A 20,298-nucleotide genomic window follows, 5' to 3' on the forward strand; every position below is an offset into this window, starting at 1 on the left:
AACGCAAGCATATTGATTCAGGCCCAGTAAATTCTCCATGTGTAAATAGGTATTGCTAAAGCTAGGATTACCTGCTACAGCTACCATAGACTCCAGCATGCAGACCTTGTAACAGATGATGCCGTTGTAAATTAGTCATCAGCTCCCCTTTCCCCAGTATTGGACTCTTTCTTCTGTGGCTGAGTCCCTCTTCTTTTTATAGTGTATTGCCAAAGAGGCCAACTTTCATGATCTCTCTGAGTAATAGATCATAAAGCTGAGTGAAACAACAACAATGTATCATCTAAGAAAGGTGGCCTGTGACCTCAAGAATAATTCAAAAGCAGGCGCTCTTCAGGAAAGATGGGCTTCGCCAGCAACAGATCTAGTATAAAGTCATTCAGAAACTGCAGCTAAATGCCCTTCCACCCGAATCCTGTGGGCTGTAGGTGGCAAAAGCACATCCGAGAGAGGAGGCGCCATAAATCAGCAGGTGCTTTCTGACAGTTTCCCCCATAGCGTGAGCAGCTAGGCAAGGAGGATTTATCCAAATATGCCTTATTCAGATATACGTAACAGGAGCACTTCCTTTGCCAGGACAGAGCTGGGTATTTATGGGAGATGATGCAGGTGATAAATCGTACATGAGTCAGAAGGTGGAAGCACGGGTGGTAGAATACGAAATGAAAGGCATGTAACTGGAGGAGGTCGGTGTGCACATTTGTGATTTATATCTGCCCCTTGCCATGCAGTAGGAGCGTATCATACAGAAGTGACATGAGAATTAGTCTTCATTACGGGAGTGCCCTTGAATTTCTCATGAGGATGCCCACTAGCTTTCCCCAATCTCATGCTCTCTATACTTTTGGACTACAATTCCCATCATCCCTGACCACTAGCCATGCTGCTTGGTGCTGATGCGAATTGTAATTCCAAACATCTGAAGAGCACAAAGTTGGGGGAAGCTGCTCTAAAATGTCCCTTGCAGGATAGGGTACGGTAATCAGGCTCATAAGGGGACTGCTATGCTAGCTTGCCTTCTATTTATGTGTGAGCATGCATGTGGTTTCCAGAAGGCCACCTGCCCAGGCATTGACCATACCCATAAGAATATACCAGTAGGAAGCTGTCCTATGCGGCTTGGGACCCCTGTACCTACGGGGCCGCCTCTCCTGGTATGCCCCGCGGAGGACCTTAAGGTTTACAAACAACAATATTCTGGAGATACCGAGCCATAAGGTGGCTAGATTGGCCTCTACTAGGGCCAGGGCCTTTTCAGTATTGGCCCCAATTTGGTGGAACGCTCTTTCACAGGAGACCAGGGCCCTGAGGGATTTGTCATCTTTCTGCAGGGCCTGCAAGACAGAGCTGTTCCGCCTGGCCTTTGGGTTGGACTTAGTCTGACCCCTGCGTTTTCCTCCCTCATGGCTTGGATTTATGGACTACTTAAAATGAGGCTGCATTTTAAATTTTAATACTGTATTTTAATCTGTATTTTAATTAATTGCTTTTTATGTTTTATTGTAATTTTATTGGTGTGAGCCGCCCTGAGCCTGGTTCTGCCTGGGGAGGGCGGGGTATAAATAAATTATTATTATTATTATTATTATTATTATTATTATTATTATTATTATACTGAGGCAGATCATTCCAACCAGCTCAGGACAGTCTACACAGAATGGCAACAGCTCTTCTAGATTTCAGGCAGTGTTCTCTCCCGGCCCTACCTGAAGATGCTGGGAATCGAACCTGGAATCACCTGGATGCAAATCAGATGCTCTACCACTGAGCTACAGCCCCTCCTTTTTTCATTATACAGTGATACCTTGGTTCTCAAACTTAATCTGTTCCAGAAGTCCGTTCTAAAACCAAAGCCTTCCAAAACCAAGGCGCGCTTTCCCATTGAAAGTACTGCAAAATAGATTAATCTGTTCCAGACTTTTAAAAACAACCCCTGAAACAGCAGTTTAACATGAATTTTACTATCCAACAAGACCACTGAACCATAAAATGAAAGCAATAAACAATGTACTGCAGTCACACAATCAATCAATCAATCAATCAATCAGTAGCTGACCTGGGTTCCACACAGTCACAAGAACAAAACAAAAGAGTAAAATAAATAGCAAAAACAGACAGACCTCAGTGTAACACAGGGATAAGCAACCTAAGGCCTGGGGGCCGGATGCGGCCCAATCGCCTTCTCAATCCGGCCCGGGAATCTACATGAGTAGAATGTGTTCTTTTATTTAAAATCCATCTCTGGGTTATTTGTGGGGCATAGGAATTCATTCATTCCCCCCCCCCCCATATAGTCTGGCCCTCTACGTGGCTTGAGGGATGGTGGACCGGCCCACGGCTGAAAAAAGTTGCTGACCCCTGGTGAAACACTCAAAATGGAAGTGTGGCACTCAAATCGGAAGCATAACACTCAAAACGGAACATGTTCAGTTTCCAAAAAAAGTTCGCAAACCAGGACGCTTACTTCCGGGTTTGCAGTGTTTGGGTTCCAAGTTGTTTGTGTTCCAAGGCGTTTGAGAACCAAGATACCACTGTATACAGTATATGGATGGATGGATAGATAGATAGATAGATAGATAGATAGATGATAGATAGATAGATAGATAGATAGATAGATAGATAGATAGATAGATAGGAGGGCACTAATTTTTAAAATTGTACCCAGAAAAGTGCTTTACTGCTAATTAAAAGTTCAGTTACAAAAATTAACAGAGTTATAAAATGGTGCTTAGCACAAAGGGTGTTAAGCTGTGACAGGTCACACTCTATGTCCCTTCAAAGAGATGCAAAGAAAGTTCTAAAGACACAACTGGAAGTGTTCGATGGATTTTAAGAAAGTCGGCTTCAAAGACTCCAGATGAAAGCTGGATAGAGTTCCATAGGGAGAGATTCTGTAACATAAAAGAGTTAAAAAGGGATTTCCTTTACGTTGAAATGAATGTAGGTTATGGAAAAAGTTACGTAAGTTACGTAACCCATGTTAAAAAGTGGATAGAGAGAGGAACAACATATTATTTGTTGGAAACCACCCTGCGGCAGGATGGATACAGTACTGAAGGTGATGAATAGAGTAAGGAATATGGATTATTAAAATTATTGCAAGTACTAACTCTAATAATTTTTTTTGTTTTGGTTTGATTGTCATGTCCTCATCTGAAATGAGGACTGAAAGGATTGTATGCCTATGTCTAACTATGGTATATTATCTTCTTTTCTTATCTTTAAGTCATCGGCTTCTTTTTCCTTATAATGACACCATATTAATAAAATTGTTATTGCAGGAGAATCTTAATGTCAGCAACATGGGGCATCAGGTGATCATATTAGACTTTTCGGCCATAAGAGGATTGTGGGAGATTCGGGTTAAGAAGCACAAAGAACGGGAAAAAAAGGAGAAGCAACGAATAGCCCAAAGCGCATTAGAAAAGTAAGGAAATGTATTATTCTTTTTAATATAAATCTGATTAATTGCCTGAAAACTGAATTATAAATCAAGCTGTCGATGAATCATTGTCAACAATAGCCTGTCTGCATTATTTTATTAGATAATTTCCCTTTTCCTAGGGGGATGCACGCTAACACCCAGCATTCTTAAACACATTGCAGAAGTTAAATATCTCTTGGCTTTATGATACCGGAGACGAGCTATTTCAGACTCTACCCCGAAATTACCTCCTGATTTCAGCACATTGCATTACATTTATTGGGATGGCTATAGCTGCATTAGGACATGAGCAAAACCGTGCAAACTTAGTATAGCACTGAAAATAAAATAAATCAAACTCCATGCCTGCATTTATGGAAACTTTGAAAGAGACTTGATGAAACAGGCCAAGGATTCACTTCGTTGCGCATCTGTTTCCAACAGCGGTGAGCCAGAGAGTTCCCCAAAGACTTTGACTTTTATTTGAACGGTTAACCACCTTGGACTTTTAAATACAAAGCGGGGTGTATCTGTTTTCAACCAACCAACCAACCTCACCATCCCTCCCCTAAGGTTTTCCCTCAACAGCTGCTATTGAGAGGCATGAGTTCTATGGGTGCATTTAGGGATTTTTTGACTCTGGCCTCAATGGTCTTTGGGGGAAATCTGCCTCTTTATGCGAGTTATTTCATTTACTTTAAAAAAGCTAGTGCGCAATCCTGCTGCATTTGTGGGCCCAGCTGTTCATTTGACTGAGGTGGGGTGTGATGGGTGCGGTCCGCTCCAGGCGCTACCTCGGGGGGTGGTTGACATTGCCGCCCCACCCTCCCAGATGCCCTGGGCTGTGCACCCCCCTGGGAGGCTCGTGGTGGCCGGTGTGCACCCCCTGGGATGCGCGCGGCGGCCTCTGGTATGCTAGCCCTGCCCCCTCAGGCGGCTAGCCCCACCCCCGGGTGCATGCTGTTCCGGGTGCCAGAGCACCTAGCTCCGCCTCTGGGTGGAGCAGGGGTGGAGCTCTGTCCTAAAGTGGAAGCTTGACAGCATTGGTAACAACCATTTCTAGACATTTCCCCCATGGCATCACATGGCAACCAACTGTGGCATTGCCAAGCTTGTGGCAAATATTTCGACTGTGTGAAAAAGTACTCTCTTCTGTCTGTCCTAGCTACTGCCAACAAATTTTATCCAGTGCCCCAGGTTCTGGTATCAGGGGTGAATAGTATCACTTTCCCTAAAACATGCATAATTCCATAAACCTCTAGCATCCCCTCCCTAAGTTGTCCTTTAATAGAACAATTAAAAGGTACTTACCCTTTTCTCATTGAGATGTTCCAGACTCTTTATCATGTTAGTTGCCTTTGTATCTCTGCACTGTCATTCTTTTAAGATAGGAAGATAAACATTGGAAAATGCCCCTTTAAAATGTGCTGGGAGGGAGGATTATTGGGTTATTCTTGTTTTTCTTTTTATTGTGTATTTTGTGTTTTTATATTGTGATTGTATGTTGTGAACTGCCCCGAGACCTGGATTTATAGGGTGGTATACACATTTTGTTGTTGCTGTTTAGTCGTTTAGTCGTGTCCGACTCGTTCCGGTTTCCGCCTGCAGGAATGGCGGACCTGTTTTCCATCTCTCTGACCTTCGTAAGGAATTTGGCGGTTGCTAGGGGAGTAAATGGCAACCCCCTACCCTCTCCGGGGGTTACGGAGAGGGGCCGCTGGCCCGCGATGCCCCCAGACCCACTCCGACTGTTTTTGGAGTGGGGGGAGCTTGGGCTGAGCACTTACGAGGGCCAGGACTCCCGGACGCTAATCTGCATGGCGGGGATTTCCATGGTTAAAGAAGATAATTAGGCTTAAATCTATGGACATACTTCAGAAGGAGGGGAAGAAGCGCTGTTTACTGCTGAGAAATTTATGCTGCTGAAAGGAGAGGAGTCAAAGATTGTACTGCATCTGGAAGAAGGATTGATGGGGACGGAGCGATAAGGGAAGCGAGTTTTTATTTTTATTTTCCTTCATATTGTTGCCTCGTACCTTCCCGGACGCGATGTCCTGGCTTGTTTGGAGTGAAAGAGAAGCAAAAGACTGTGTGAGTTGAACTTTATAACTGTTGTTACTGAGCATATTTTTTTAAAGATGTGGAGTTGCCGATGAGAAAAGCCTCCCCCTAGTCGGGCGGAAGGAGTTCTGGACGCGCTCGGAGGATTTATGAGTTGTGACGCACTTTAAATTGGAGCAGCGACCTGAAGCTAAGTTCAGCTATAGGGCAAGGAGATCCATTAATTTACCAAGAGTTTATGGTTTGATGTTTGGGTCTCCTGCCTGAAAAAGCTGTAAATTCTATAATGATCGTGAATCTTCATGGCTATGAGAGAAAGCGAAAGTGATTTGAGCTTTTTGAGATGGCGCTGCTTCGGGCTGCTTCGACGCAACAAGGAGCTCCATTAAGAAGATTTATGGGGAGGCTGGACTGATTAACTCACACAGGAGAAAGAACATCTGTGAAACGTTGTTTGATATTTATCTCAGCGGCTGGGAAACAATCGGATGAAAGTGGAAAACATCTATGTGACTGTAAGGGGAAGATCTGGATTATTATGAACTTGGAGGACGATTTGAACTTTAGAAAAAAGACGGCAGTGGACAGTTGCGAGGAATTCCCAATTTCTTGAAGCATGGGAACCCAAATAAAAAATTCTTTAGATGATTTGGCATAACATTCGGTTTGATTGATATATATATGTGTATAATTTGAAATATTGAATGTGATATAATTGGTTTTAATTGGAAAATTAATAAAAATATTTTTTTAAAAAAATAGTCGTGTCCGACTCTTCATGACCCCATGGACAAGAGCACGCCAGGCACTCCTGTCTTCCACTGCCTCCCACAGTTTGGTCAGACTTATGTTCATAGCTTTGAGAACACTGTCCAACCATCTCGTCCTCTGTTGTCCCCTTCTCCTTCCCAACATCAGGGTCTTTTCCAGGGAGGCTTCTCTTCTCATGAGGTGGCCAAAGTACTGGAGCCTCAGCTTCAGGATCTGTCCTTCCAGTGAACACTCAGGGCTGATTTCCTTCAGAATGGATAGGTTTGATCTTCTTGCAGTCCATGGGATTCTCAAGAGTCTCCTCCAGCACCATAATTCAAAAGCATCAATTCTTCGGTGATCAGCCTTCTTTATGGTCCAGCTCTCACTTCCATATATCACTACTGGGAAAACCATAGCTTAAACGATACGGACCTTTGTTGGCAAGGTGATGTCTCTGCTTTTTAAGATGCAAATTTAATAAATAATAATATTAAATAGTAATATATCAGGCTGGACTGATTGCCCATCTTGCACAGTATTATTATTATTATTATTTGCCTAATTTTTAATGTTTTACCTCAGAGTATGCTTAGAGGACTTGGCTTTCATAAGAAACAAACATTTTCACATTTAACAGGAAATATCTTTAATACCAGAAGTCTACAGAAACACTTAGCAACCACAAATCTACAAAACATAGATGTATTCTGAGGGCAACTCTTAAATTCTCTCTGAATTACCAGAGAGCTAATTGCATTCACCTTCATATAATAGGAGCAGGGCTGCATGTTTATTCAAACTGAACAGATTCAGGTTTTCATCAGCTATGCATGAGGAGGACACAGGCTTATATTAACATTTATTTCAATTTGCTGAAAAGTTTATGAGCCACCCAATGGTCTCTAGCACGCAAGAAGTCAAAGAGTTCCTCTGTACACTTTTCCTCTTTACGGAACTTGGATGACATTTGAGCATTTCACTCCTCTAAACCAGGACTCAGCAAACTTTTTCAGCAGGGGGCCGGTCCACTGTCCCTCAGACCTTGTGGGGGGCCAGACTATTATTTTTTTTGGGGGGGAGAACGAATTCCTATGCCCCACGAATAACCCAGATATGCATTTAGATAAAAACACATATTCTACTCATGTAAAAACACCAGGCATGCCCCACAAATAACCCAGGGATGCATTTTAAATAAAAGCACACAGTCTACTCATGTAAAAACACCAGGCAGGCCCCACAAATAACCCAGAGATGCACTTTAAATAAAAGGACACATTCTACTCATGTAAAAACACGCTGATTCCCGGATCGTCCGCGGGCCGGATTTAGAAGGCGAATGGGCCGGATCCGGCCCCCGGGCCTTAGTTTGCCTACCCATGCTCTAAATGTTCCCAAGCTTTCACACATTTCTGAGTCTGTTCACAATGCTCCCGGACAGTGGTTAAAGGATTCACAAGCTCTTCTTCCTCACTTCGGCCTTCCAGCGCCTTCTCATCCTGCCAACCCCATCTCTCCAAATTTCCCTCAAGCCTCATGCAACTTCCCCCATCTAGCACAGTATTGTCTGCTCTGACTGGCAGCAGCTCTCCTGAGTCTTTCTCATCCTTTTTAAAATTGGAGATCCTGGGACCTTTATCAAAGCAAAGCACATGCTCTTCCATTGATCTGTGGCCCATCGCCTGAATTACGGTATTTCCAGAACTGTGTACAGCATTTCCCTGCCATATCATAGCCTATGGCCACATTACCATTTACTCTGGCTCCAGTGTGCTCTGGCCACTAGCATTTGAAGCTGTGTACACACAGTGTTAGTCACAATCTATATCTACTCCGTAATTGATGAGAAACACCGCTGAGAAGCTGAGGTGTAGCACACGGCCAGATGGCAGCTTTAGGAGGCTGCAGGCACGGGAAAACCAAACTGTTAATGTGCATTGGGGGAAGACAGCTCTGTCCCCTCTCTGATGTGTACAGCAACATGCAAATACAATGTGAGACACATGGGAGATGAAGCAACGTCACTGTCTTTTGAACCACTACTAACATGTACATATCCATTGATTGGAAAGCCTGCACTTAAGCAGTGTAATATGGTAAAAATCATTTGACAATACTGCAATGATGATATGCTTTTAGGCTTGACAAAGGCTGCAATTATGTTTAAAAACGCTCCATTTGAATTGCATGTGGCATATTTCATATCAACCCAAGAGAAAGAAAGAAAATCTTTTGATAAATTGAGGGTTTGATGTGTCAGGGATAAACAGTGTATTTTGTCAAGTGAGTTAAACGATTGCTTTTCATTTGATTATATCGGCTAAAAGTGGCATGTAAAACCTTGTTATTGCGAGCTTTAAATAGAAGCTGTTGACGTTACTTTGAGAGAGGCTAAAAGAGTCCAGCAGGTATTGTCAATGGAGCAGGGGTTTGTTATGTTACAAAGGCTTTCATCAATGCGTTCTCCAGTCGCAAAACTGTTTTAAAGACACGCTGAAGAGGACTCTTCTGTCGACAGCTGGATTCTCTCTTCCCCAAGGCAGTGCTATTTGGTGTTCAGTTCCCCTCACTCCATAAGATCTTATGAGATTTCAGGGAGATCTCATGAGATCTTGCTGGAAATCAGTGCCAATGCCTGCGCCGCTTCTCTGCTGGTGGCGGAGGTGCCTGGGTGGGCAGGGCTCCCATGGGGGCCTCCACAACCCCACCTCATGGCTGAGCCAGGCCTGGTGAGCATAACCATAACCCCTCCTTGCCTGACTTTGCTACCATCCATCACACCTCTGTGGGCAGACCCTCCATGCACTGGGGGATCAGTATTTACAGGGGAGAAGCTGCTGTAATTATGGGAGCTCCCTGTGCAATTTAGAACCCCGGTTATGCTGAGTTCAGGCCTTTGTCTTCCAATGCATAGAGGAAGCAGGGCCAGTGTCAGGAATGTGCCCCCCACCACCACTACACCGGGAGAGTCAGCCTCGAAAATTGAGCTGAATGATGAAGAGGGTGACTCTGGAGATGAGAGTTGTCTGTCTGATTTTAGAGAGAACAGCCCAGGGCCCCTCCTTTCCAAGGAAGAAGCAGTTAGTTCCTAAGGGGAGGAAGAGTTGGATGTCGGCCAAGGCATTGCTAGGCAACCAGCAGATAAGATGGTGTTGGAGGCTGAGTCTTCTGAGGAAGAGGTAGCTCAGCCCTGCAGTCCTAAAACTAGGAGATTAGAGAGGCTCTGAGAGCAAGGGAAGGGAAGGAAACGAAAGGCGCTCTTCCTGTTGGGGGAGGAACGATGAGTCAGACTGAGCAACTAGATTAACGAGAGCAGGCAGATTGCCATGCTCTGAATGTGTTTTTCTTTTAAATAAACTTGTATAAAACTGACGGAGGGTCTTTGCTGTTTTATCAGGCTGCTCGCCTGCCAGGGACCATTATAGCCAGTCACACAATCCCACTCTCCATCATACAATGGGGGAATCGCCAGAATAAAGAGGGGAATTGGGTGTACTGTAGAACTGATGGGCTTGGAGAGAAGATACGCCTGCTGCTGTTGTTAGCACCCATCAGTCTTGAAAGACAATAGAGTGCACCTCTGGGGGCAAAGTCACACCACTGGAGAATCACAGTGCCTATTGTGGCTGCAGAGATCAGTAACTCGTAACTGCTGCCTCCCACATTGTTTTTGCTGCAAAGTGACTTCTCTGAAGGTCCTGGGCTGCCCAGATGACAAGACCCTTCTCTTGGCCTTGCTGATGTGGTCCAAGGGAAGCAGAGCACCAGCTTGGCTGCAAGAATTGCTGGAAGGAGACGTATTTGGCACCATCTTTAGCCTAGGGTCTCCACTCCAGATTTGTGTAGGGTTTATTTCTTAGCCTTTTCTTCTTTTATTCATCCCCTGTCTGGAATGGAAATCAATCCAGCAAAAACAATGGGCACTCACTGTTGTTGCTTTCAGTCTGCAAGTGATATGTAACGGATTGCATCCCCAGCAATTCCATTGTGTTTCCTTTACACTGAAATGAATAGGGTGGAATGACATAAAGCGAATGTAATTGACAAATGACATTAACTTATGTCATTTTGCCACAGTGGTCAGTGAAGACCAACTGCAGTGGAATGGAAACAGTGCAGGGTTTTTTTGTGATAGCAAATTTTGCATTTTGATTTTTCAGAGAACAGATTTGTCTCTGAAGTGGTGGCTGTTAAGCTTTATTTGTCTGTCACAGTTTATTGCTGGTTAGGGGCTATTTTCTCGTGGTGGGCAGGTAATGTTGCTTCGTGATCTGGATTGAACTGCGGTAGTAAAGCATACAATGCACAAAATGCCAAACATTGGAGATGACATTTAAAGTTTTTTATGGCCAATTGCTACATCCTGTTACAAACTCCTAATAATTTCTCTTTATTGCCCCGTGGGGCAGATTTGTGATTCATGTGTTATTCCATGCAGCATCTACTCAGGTAGAATACACTTTGGTATAATATACAGGAAGACAGTTCCAAACATGCATCTGAGACATGTCCTTCCTTGTTAGTTACATGTTGTAAAGAGAGAATGAGGAAAGGAAGGGAAGCGGCTTCACTGTAACCAGAGTCTAGGAACACAACTCTGTGGCCTTAACCCCTTCATGCATTAACTAGCACTCATGCATAGTTACGTTTGACTGCGGTTTCTCACAAATCTAATTCATCCAGCAGTGTGGAGTAGGCAGCAAAGGAGGGACTCTAAGGCCAATCCAAGAATCTCTGCCCTGAAAAAGTATCCTATTTACCCCCACCAGACCAGAAACTAGTAGAAAACCAAAGTGCATCAAAGGATGCCTAAACTTGGGTAGGGGCAGGCTTATAAAGCCTGGCTCAAAGGTCCTCTCTGGGCCAGTGGCCATCACATGCCCCCCTTCCCCTCCCTGCCTTTGGGAGCAAACTCCTGAGTCATCTTTGCAGAGGAGGAGGGGTGGGGAGAAACACCCCTCTACTGTGCTAGCAGGAGGGATATTGACAGGGAAGAGAGAAGGGGAAAAAAACCCTTTTCCATCAGCCAAGTAGATGCCTCATGAGATTTTTTGTTTTTAAAAAGATTTTTGTTTTTTAAAAGAGATTTTTGTTTTTAAAATCCAAAGCCCTGGCTGTTGGATTAGGGAGGCGAACTGTGCACACACCCTTTCATTTCAAATAGCTAGGGTTAAGATATGCAGCAGTCTGATTCCATCCTCCTCCTGGGGTTAGAACAGCCACATGGTTTCTCTTACCTTCCCGGTAAACCCAGCACTTTCTGTGTTAGCATAAGGATTCAGGAAGAGACATCAGCACCTTCCATTTTACAGGCTGGCTTAGAGTATAGCAATGAACTCTGGCTTAGACATAATGAGCTTCTACACATCCGTTTGGTCATACGTATGGCATACAAATTTCTGATTCATCTCTAGAGTTAATCAAACAACATAAAAATTCGTATCACAGTCTTTGGCTTTCCCTGCTTGTCCAAGGTTTAGAAGTACATGTTGAATGAAACGGCCAGCAATTGATTTGGTTGCTACTTTTCTGGGCCAGGAAGGCTACACAGATTCATTGAATCAGTAATGATGCTCAAGTGATTAGAGTTATCTGATCTTGAAGTGTATAACACATTTATTCAGAACAAATTAGCTATCTGCCTTTTTGAACAATCAGAAGCCTCCATATTATGTCTCTCCTGGCACTGCCTACAATTCCACTATCATTAATGCAACAGCCTATTCCCCATATAATGCGTAAGAAGGTAGTCTTGTCCCAGAGGGACAACTATGCTACTGTTTGCACCCTGTTTTAAATATATGGAGGTAGATGAGTGCCTCACTGCTCTTTGAACTTAGGAGCAAAACTAGACGGGCGCCCCCCCCCCCTTTTGGGTGGCACAGCATGTCAACACAAAGGCACAAAGACTCTTTTTAGAATTCATAAAATGGTGTGTGTGTGTGTGTGTGTGTGTGTTTGTGTGTGTGTGAGAGAGAGAGAGAGAGAGAAAGAGAGAGAGAGAGAGAGTAGCTGTGTCTCTTACTGCTAGTGATCCCATCTATATTATTTAACAGATGCCCATGACAGAAATGGGCAAAAAAGGAAATATTTTTTCCTAGCGGCAAAATATTCTAGTCTGAACTCTGAGAAGTTGTTTGACCCAGGGCTTCTGTGTAAGAAATCAATACAAGCTCTCCTTTCTTACTCATTTTCTTACATTTATTCTGATATTTATTTTATTATAAATAAATAATCTGGAATTTTGCTTAGCTCAATTCAGTGAGTTATAGTAACTATCAGTGGTTGGCAGTGAACACAAGGTTCACCTGGTGTATGTAGCTTTTGGAAGCAGTCTTTGTTAGGTTTTCTTAATATTAATGTGGTCAATGGTGCTACTCAGAGAGGTCTGTGTGTTTGTAATCTTAGCCTGCATGGCGGCACACCTGTGAGCTATCGACATTTCGGCACACCTGTGGTATGTTAGCAATTTGCCTAATTAGCAGGGGGAGTTTACCTGCTGCACTGAATGCAGCGATGTGATAGGATAATTGATTATTTTGAATACTGTATTTAAGTTGACCAAATGCTTTGCATCATATCTTGCTATCTTACTCTCTAACTTTGTACTCTCTGTTTGACTTACTAATTGACTAGTGTTAAAGAATTTGGTTAATGACTGGGGGACTGTGTAGTGGTGAGAAGGGGTGTTTTGCAGCTGTTTGATTATTACTTAAAATAAAGCTAAGCAAAGAAATTGCGGGCAAGTTTTTATTCCATCGCCCCAACCGCTGCGCAAACTTGGTTGGCAAAGAAAAGTCCAACAGTCTTATCTGTTTCAGGTTTGCTCTGTGTCTTTCCAGTTAGATTAGTTATTCAGAGGAAGTGGTTGTGCATTTGTTGTTGTTGTTTAGTCGTTTAGTCGTGTCCGACTCTTCGTGACCCCATGGACCATAGCACGCCAGGCACTCCTGTCTTGCACTGCCTCCCGCAATTTGGTCAAACTCATGTTCGTAGCTTCGAGAACACTGTCCAACCATCTTGTCCTCTGTCGTCCCCTTCTCCTAGTGCCCTCAATCTTTCCCAACATCAGGGTCTTTTCCAAGGATTCTTCTCTTCTCATGAGGTGGCCAAAGTATTGGAGCCTCAGCTTCACGATCTGTCCTTCCAGGGAGCACTCAGGGCTGATTTCCTTAAGAATGGATAGGTTTGATCTTCTTGCAGTCCATGGGACTCTCAAGAGTCTCCTCCAGCACCATAATTCAAAAGCATCAATTCTTCGGCGATCAGCCTTCTTTATGGTCCAGCTCTCACTTCCATACATCACTACTGGGAAAACCATAGCTTTAACTATACGGACCTTTGTCGGCAAGGTGATGTCTCTGCTTTTTAAGATGCTGTCTAGGTTTGTCATTGCTTTTCTCCCAAGAAGCAGCGTCTTTTAATTTCGTGACTGCTGTCACCATCTGCAGTGATCAAGGAGCCCAAGAAGGTAAAATCTCTCACTGCCTCCATTTCTTCCCCTTCTATTTGCCAGGAGGTGATGGGACCAGTGGCCATGATCTTGGTTTTTTTGATGTTGAGCTTCAGACCATAATTTGTGCTCTCCTCTTTCACCCTCATTAAAAGGTTCTTTAATTCCTCCTCGCTTTCTGCCATCAAGGTTGTGTCATCTGCATATCTGAGGTTGTTGATATTTCTTCCGGCAATCTTAATTCCGGCTTGGGATTCATCTAGTCCAGCCTTTCGCATGATGAATTCTGCATATAAGTTAAATAAGCAGGGAGACAATATACAACCTTGTCGTACTCCTTTCCCAATTTTGAACCACTCAGTTGTTCCATATCCAGTTCTAACTGTAGCTTCTTGTCCCACATAGAGATTTCTCAGGAGACAGATGAGGTGATCAGGCACTCCCATTTCTTTAAGAACTTGCCATAGTTTGCTGTGGTCGACACAGTCAAAGGCTTTTGCATAGTCAATGAAGCAGAAGTAGACGTTTTTCTGGAACTCTCTAGCTTTCTCCATAATCCAGCGCATGTTTGCTATTTGGTCTCTGGTTCCTCTGCCCTTTCGAAATCCAGCTTGCACTTCTGGGAGTTCTCGGTCCACATACTGCCTAAGCCTGCCTTGTAGAATTTTAAGCATAACCTTGCTAGCGTGTGAAATGAGCGCAATTGTGCGGTAGTTGGAGCATTCTTTGGCACTGCCCTTCTTTGGAATTGGGATGTAGACTGATCTTCTCCAATCCTCTGGCCATTGCTGAGTTTTCCAAACTTGCTGGCATATTGGGTGTAGCACCTTAACAGCATCATCTTTTAAAATTTTAAATAGTTCAGCTGGAATATCATCACTTCCACTGGCCTTGTTATTAGCAGTGCTTTCTAAGGCCCATTTGACTTCACTCTCCAAGATGTCTGGCTCAAGGTCAGCAACCACACTACCTGGGGTGTACAAGACATCCATATCTTTCTGGTATAATTCCTCTGTGTATTCTTGCCACCTCTTCTTGATGTCTTCTGCTTCTGTTAGGTCCTTACCACTTTTGTCCTTGATTATGGTAATCTTTGTACGAAATGTTCCTTTCATATCTCCAATTTTCTTGAACAGATCTCTGGTTTTCCCCATTCTATTGTTTTCCTCTATTTCTTTGCATTGCTCATTTAAGAAGACCCTCTTGTCTCTCCTTGCTGTTTTTTGGAAATCTGCATTCAGTTTCCTGTATCTTTCCCTATCTCCCTTGCATTTTGCTTGCCTCCTCTCCTCCGCTATTTGTAAGGCCTCGTTGGACAGCCATTTTGCTTTCTTGCATTTCCTTTTCCTTGGGATGGTTTTCGTTGCTGCCTCCTGTATAATGTTACGAGCCTCCATCCATAGTTCTTCAGGCACTCTGTCCACCAAATCTAAATCCTTAAACCTGTTCCTCACTTCCACTGTGTATTCATAAGGGATTTGATTCAGATTGTATCTTACTGGCCCAGTGGTTTTTCCTACTTTCTTCAGTTTAAGCTGGAATTTTGCTATAAGAAGCTGATGATCTGAGTTACAGTCAGCTCCAGGTCTTGTTTTTGCTGACTGTATAGAGCTTCTCCATCTTTGGCTGCAGAGAATATAATCAATCTGATTTCGATGCTGTCCATTTGGTGATATCCATGTGTAGAGTCGTCTCTTGTGTTGTTGGAAGAGAGTGTTTGTGATGACCAGCTTGTTCTCTTGACAGAACTCTATTAGCCTTTGCCCTGCTTCATTTTGAACTCCAAGGCCAAACTTGCCAGTTGTTCCTTTTATCTCTTGATTCCCTACTTTAGCATTCCAATCCCCTGTAATGAGAAGAACATCCTTCTTTGGTGTCATTTCTAGAAGGTGTTGTAGGTCTTCATAGAATTGGTCAATTTCACTTTCTTCAGCACCGGTAGTTGGTGCATAAACTTGGATTACTGTGATGTTAAAAGGTCTCCCTTGGATTCGTATCGAGATCATTCTGTCATTTTTGAGATTGCATCCCATTACAGCTTTTGCCACTCTTTTGTTGACTATGAGGGCCACTCCATTTCTACTACGGGATTCTTGCCCACAGTAGTAGATATGATAGTCATCCGAACTGAATTCACCCATTCCCTTCCATTTTAGTTCACTGATGCCCAGGATGTCGATATTTATTCTTGTCATCTCATTTTTGACCACATCCAGCTTACCTCCATTCATGGTTCTTACATTCCAGGTTCCTATGCAATATTTTTCTTTACAGCATCGGACTTTCCTTTCGCTTCCAGGCATATCTGCAACTTGTGCATTTAACTTAAGGAAAAACTGAGACAATTCTTCCTGCTGCAAGACTGTTTTTAAGTACAGATAGGGTGAACCTACAGAATCAATGGCCATGGGAACTTTTTTTTCTATTAGAGCAGCTAACTTTAAAGGAAAAGTGCTGGTGCTGTGATGTTTTTTTTATTGTAACCATCTATATGTAATCTTTCATATGCAATTAAAAAAGAAAGAAAGGAGGCAACAGAGCTATTTCGAAAATTGTGGACTGCCTAATCCCTCCGAACTCCCTTTTTAACAGAACAATTCAATTTGGCAATGTGAAAGACTTCTCAATCACCATGATTATTCAGAGAAGCAAAGCCGATGCTCAGCTGTACCGTTTGACGTCAATGTAGCTATGCTTATTTAGAGACATTGACTATCATGTGTTGACAAAAAGTGTTGCTAAGACTGCAAAGAATAAACTGTTTCCGACTCTCTCTCTCTCTCTCTCTCTCTCTTCTTTGAGCACAGAGACAGTTTTCACCTGTGTACATTCAAATAGTGGTGTGATAATGTGATCCTACATGGTGGTATAAGAGGACTGAGAACAATGATATTCATTGAATTAAGTTGGAAGGGATCCCAATCACAGCTAAAGAATCACCTGACGGGTGGCCATCCAACCTTTGTGTGGATGTCGGGGGTCACTGGGGCAGACCTGGGATCCTTCAGCAATTTGTGTGGATGCCCCATGTGGTTATATGTGATAGTTGCATTAGAGAATTGCTGTGGGCCCAAAAGTGTTCTCAAGATCTGAGCTGGCCTCACTGACCGAGGCTGGCAATTGGACCCTTCTAGGGAGGAAGAGCTATAAAAAGCTTCCTCTTTGAACAGTGCTCTTCTCTAGACATTTCCAAGTGCTGTAAAGGTGTAACCTCTGCAAAATCAGGGTCACATTGTGTGGAGCACCTATTGCACGTCAAGGCCCCATGCCCTGTAGTTCGCTTATGTAATGAACACACAAGGACACGGATAGTTTAGGTTAATGGGCAAAAATAGGCCACAACTTTATTGGTTACAGATGTGAGCGGTTTGGCTTAGGTACTGGGTGAAACCAGACTATATCCTGACTCCTGTGTGTCTGCAGGGAGTCTCCTAAGGGTAAATCACCGGTAGGGGGTGCCCTATGTCATACATCAGGCTTCCTCAACCTCGGCCTTCCAGATGTTTTGAGACTACAGTTCCCAACATCCCTGACCACTGGTTCTGCTAGCTAGGGATCGTGGGAGTTGTAGGCAAAAAACATCTGGAGGGCTGAGGTTGAGGAAGCCTGATACACATCAAATCCGGGCACCCTTGCCCAGGCTTCGGACAGAACACCCGGATCCCTTTAATGGGATACCCTTATTGAGGAAGGGCAGGCGGAGGCAACAACCTCTCCTCCCATCACAAAGGTTTACCTACCCAATGCCTAGCCTTACAAGTCCAGATATTATACCACTTGTGTGAGATTTGCAGTATTCTACATTCTCAGCCAGTTGTAGACAGTAAAGGCTTGCACTGAAGACTTCAGCCAACTTCTAAACTGGACGAATGGCCCTGTGCCAGAAAGCAATGCAGCATAAAATTTGCTTACTTTGGTCTTTTCCTTGGATGTTGAGGATGGTAGAGTGAAAATGGTCTGTGATTAAAGAAGGTGCTATTGATGAAGGCCATTTGCAATTTGCTGGATTCTTTCAATAAATTGAATAAATAGCAGCACCCACCAAACAAGCTGCCAAAAACGAAAGTAAAGAGAACTGCGGAAAAACGGGCATGAGTAACAGGGAGTATAGCTTAGGAAAAGCTAGCTACGTTATGATAGTGTAGCTGTAGCAGCATTTGCAACTGGCAATTGTGCTGACATTACTGGCTATAATTCAGCTCCATTAACATTGAAGGGGAATTCTCTCTAGCAAAAATATGTATGTTATACCTGTTTTTAGCATTATTGACACTGGCTTTTCACATACTGTACCATCTTTGAATATTAGTGAATATATGCCAGCAAAAATGGCATTCAGCAATAGTTATCTGGACCTACTACCCTCCAACATGTGCAACTTGCAATTCCACTGATCTGGTAACACAAAGTTCTCCAAAACACTGCAGTCACATGCCTGTACCTATCCACAATTCCAGTGAATAATGCTCCGTGCTGTGTTGCCTACCAAGTGCTTCACCCTCTCATTTCTGCAGTCTAAAACAGAAATACGACATCTTGGGGAACCTGCTCATCGGTAGGAACCTGCTCATCAGTTGCAATAATTTTTGGAGGCCATTCTCTGTGTTGCACCGCTAACAGAGACGTGATGGGCAGAAATGCAGGACAGGGCTTTACAGGGGCAGCACCTTGACTTTGTACTTTCTTCCCAAGGTTAGCACGACCCCCATTCTCAGATATCTTTTAGGTGGGCAGTTAAGACTTTTTTATTCTGCCAGACTACTTCCGCTGCATTTTAACCTTGTGAGCTATAGATTTGTTTTGCTTGATTTTAATTGTACGTGCATGGGTTTATATAGGTCCCTTGATCCATTTAGATTGCACCCCATTGGCCAGATTAAACCCAGCGACGAGGGACCTACCAATCAGGTGTTGTGACTATCCAATAGACCTACCCACAACCAGGAGGTCAGTCTCCAGGTCTCACTGCAACATGCGCCCTCTTTTAGGGAGGACACGCTTTAATGCATTATAATATATTATTATTTCTCCATGGACTTCACCTCCCACCTACCTTCTCTCCTCAGTCGCATCTCAAAAACCTTTGCAGCTCATTAACAGCACTGGCTTATTGAAGGCTTGCCAACAACATCCATGCATGACTCTTGGGGGGGGGTGTCTATTTTTATTCTGTAGCGTTTCCCAGAAATGGCTGCATGACCTCTTCAAATAGCCATTGTCTTGCTTGTGTGAATTCCCAGTTGAACTGGTGATCTGTACTGTTTACATTAGTAACACCACTTGCAAAGTCACTCTTAGCAACCTATTGGATTGGTGACCTTTGGCTCTTGACTGTTTAACACTTCTACCATTCTGTAGTATTTCTTTAGTGCCAAACACTGTGTTAGGAATGGAAAAGGTGCCGGGGTGTTGTGGCACCAACCCAGCCTGATCTTCTATTCTTAAGGAGGATTACATTTCACTTACAAGGCAAATAGGAAATAAAACAATAAGTGCTGGCTATAAAATGCTCCCAGTCTACTTCTAGGTTGCTGGCTTGATCAAACACTGCAGACTTTCCAAGTGTTCCTATTTTCCAGGGACAATCCCAGATTTACAAAAGCTGCCCCAGTTTGGAATGTCCCACGTTTCCTCAGAATGTCCCTATTTTCATCGGAGAAATGTTGGAGGGTATGGAGTTAGCCGACCCCTGAGCCAAGGAGATAAGTAACTACGCAACCTTTAGAAGACATATGAAGTCAGCCCTATATAGGGATGCTTTTAAATGTTGTTTGATTATGTTTTTATATATGCTGGAAGCCGCCCAGAGTGGCTGAGGTAACACAGTCAGAAGGGCATTATTATTATTATTATTATTATTAAATAGGATGTCCCTATTTTCATCAGATAAATGTTGGAGGGTGTGACACTGTAACTTCACATGATACATTGAAGCTCACTCACAGCCATTATTTATTTCTTCGTATGCTACTCAATGCACAGCAGTAGAAAACTGTTGTAGGAAGGAGAAGCAGGCCCGTCCTTCCCAATGGGGCTACTGGTGCACTGCGTCAGGGTGCCACCCTCTCAGCGAGTGGTGGAGCTGCGCAGCTTTGCTGATGGTGTCCCCTTTCCCTGCACGCCGGCCACCATGCTGTGCTGGACCTCCGGCAGCTGCAACTTGGTGCCCAGCCTGGGGCGGGGGTGTGTGTCCTTGCCGCCAACCCAGACGCACCACCAGGCCATGGCTGGGCTCCAGAGGCGGCGGCCTGGGGCACGGCTCCATCCTGCCCGCCCGCCCGCCGGGGGAGGACCCGGCCCACTGCTGCTACTGGGTGGCTGCTGGGTGGAGGTTGGCCCACCCGCCGGCTCCACAGCAGCTGCCCGGCCGCCTCCATTGTGCGCTCTTGCCCTTGAGCATCCTGCTTGCTTCGCAGCCCGGCTGCTCCTTGGGTGAGGCGAGGGAAGCTTGGGCGGGTCAGGGAGAAGTGGCAGTGGCGGCGGCGGCCCTGTCTATCCCGAGTGCGCACGGTGTCATCGATGCCTCGGAGTGGGGCGGGCTCTTCCTTCTCGGGGCCTCTCCCTGCCCAGCATAGCCCCTCGCCTGGTTCCTGCCTCTCTTCGCTCC

The 20,298-nt window shown here is 44.2% G+C and overlaps 1 protein-coding gene across 2 annotated transcripts in view; it reads left to right on the forward strand.

The window, feature by feature from the left end:
• Nucleotides 1-20,298, forward strand: part of LRRC2 (leucine rich repeat containing 2) — a 66,574-nt gene that overhangs the window by 6,053 nt on the left and 40,223 nt on the right. For both annotated transcript variants that reach the window (XM_035099800.3, XM_088652621.1), the window contains one exon: nucleotides 3,282-3,427. In XM_035099800.3, coding sequence (XP_034955691.1) covers nucleotides 3,303-3,427 — 125 coding nt within the window. In that variant the 5' untranslated portion in view covers nucleotides 3,282-3,302. The remainder of the gene's footprint in view (nucleotides 1-3,281; nucleotides 3,428-20,298) is intronic.

The sequence above is a fragment of the Zootoca vivipara genome, chromosome 10 (genome assembly GCF_965207765.1).
Source record: "Zootoca vivipara chromosome 10, rZooViv2.hap1.1, whole genome shotgun sequence".
Classification (NCBI taxonomy): Eukaryota; Metazoa; Chordata; class Lepidosauria; order Squamata; family Lacertidae; genus Zootoca; species Zootoca vivipara.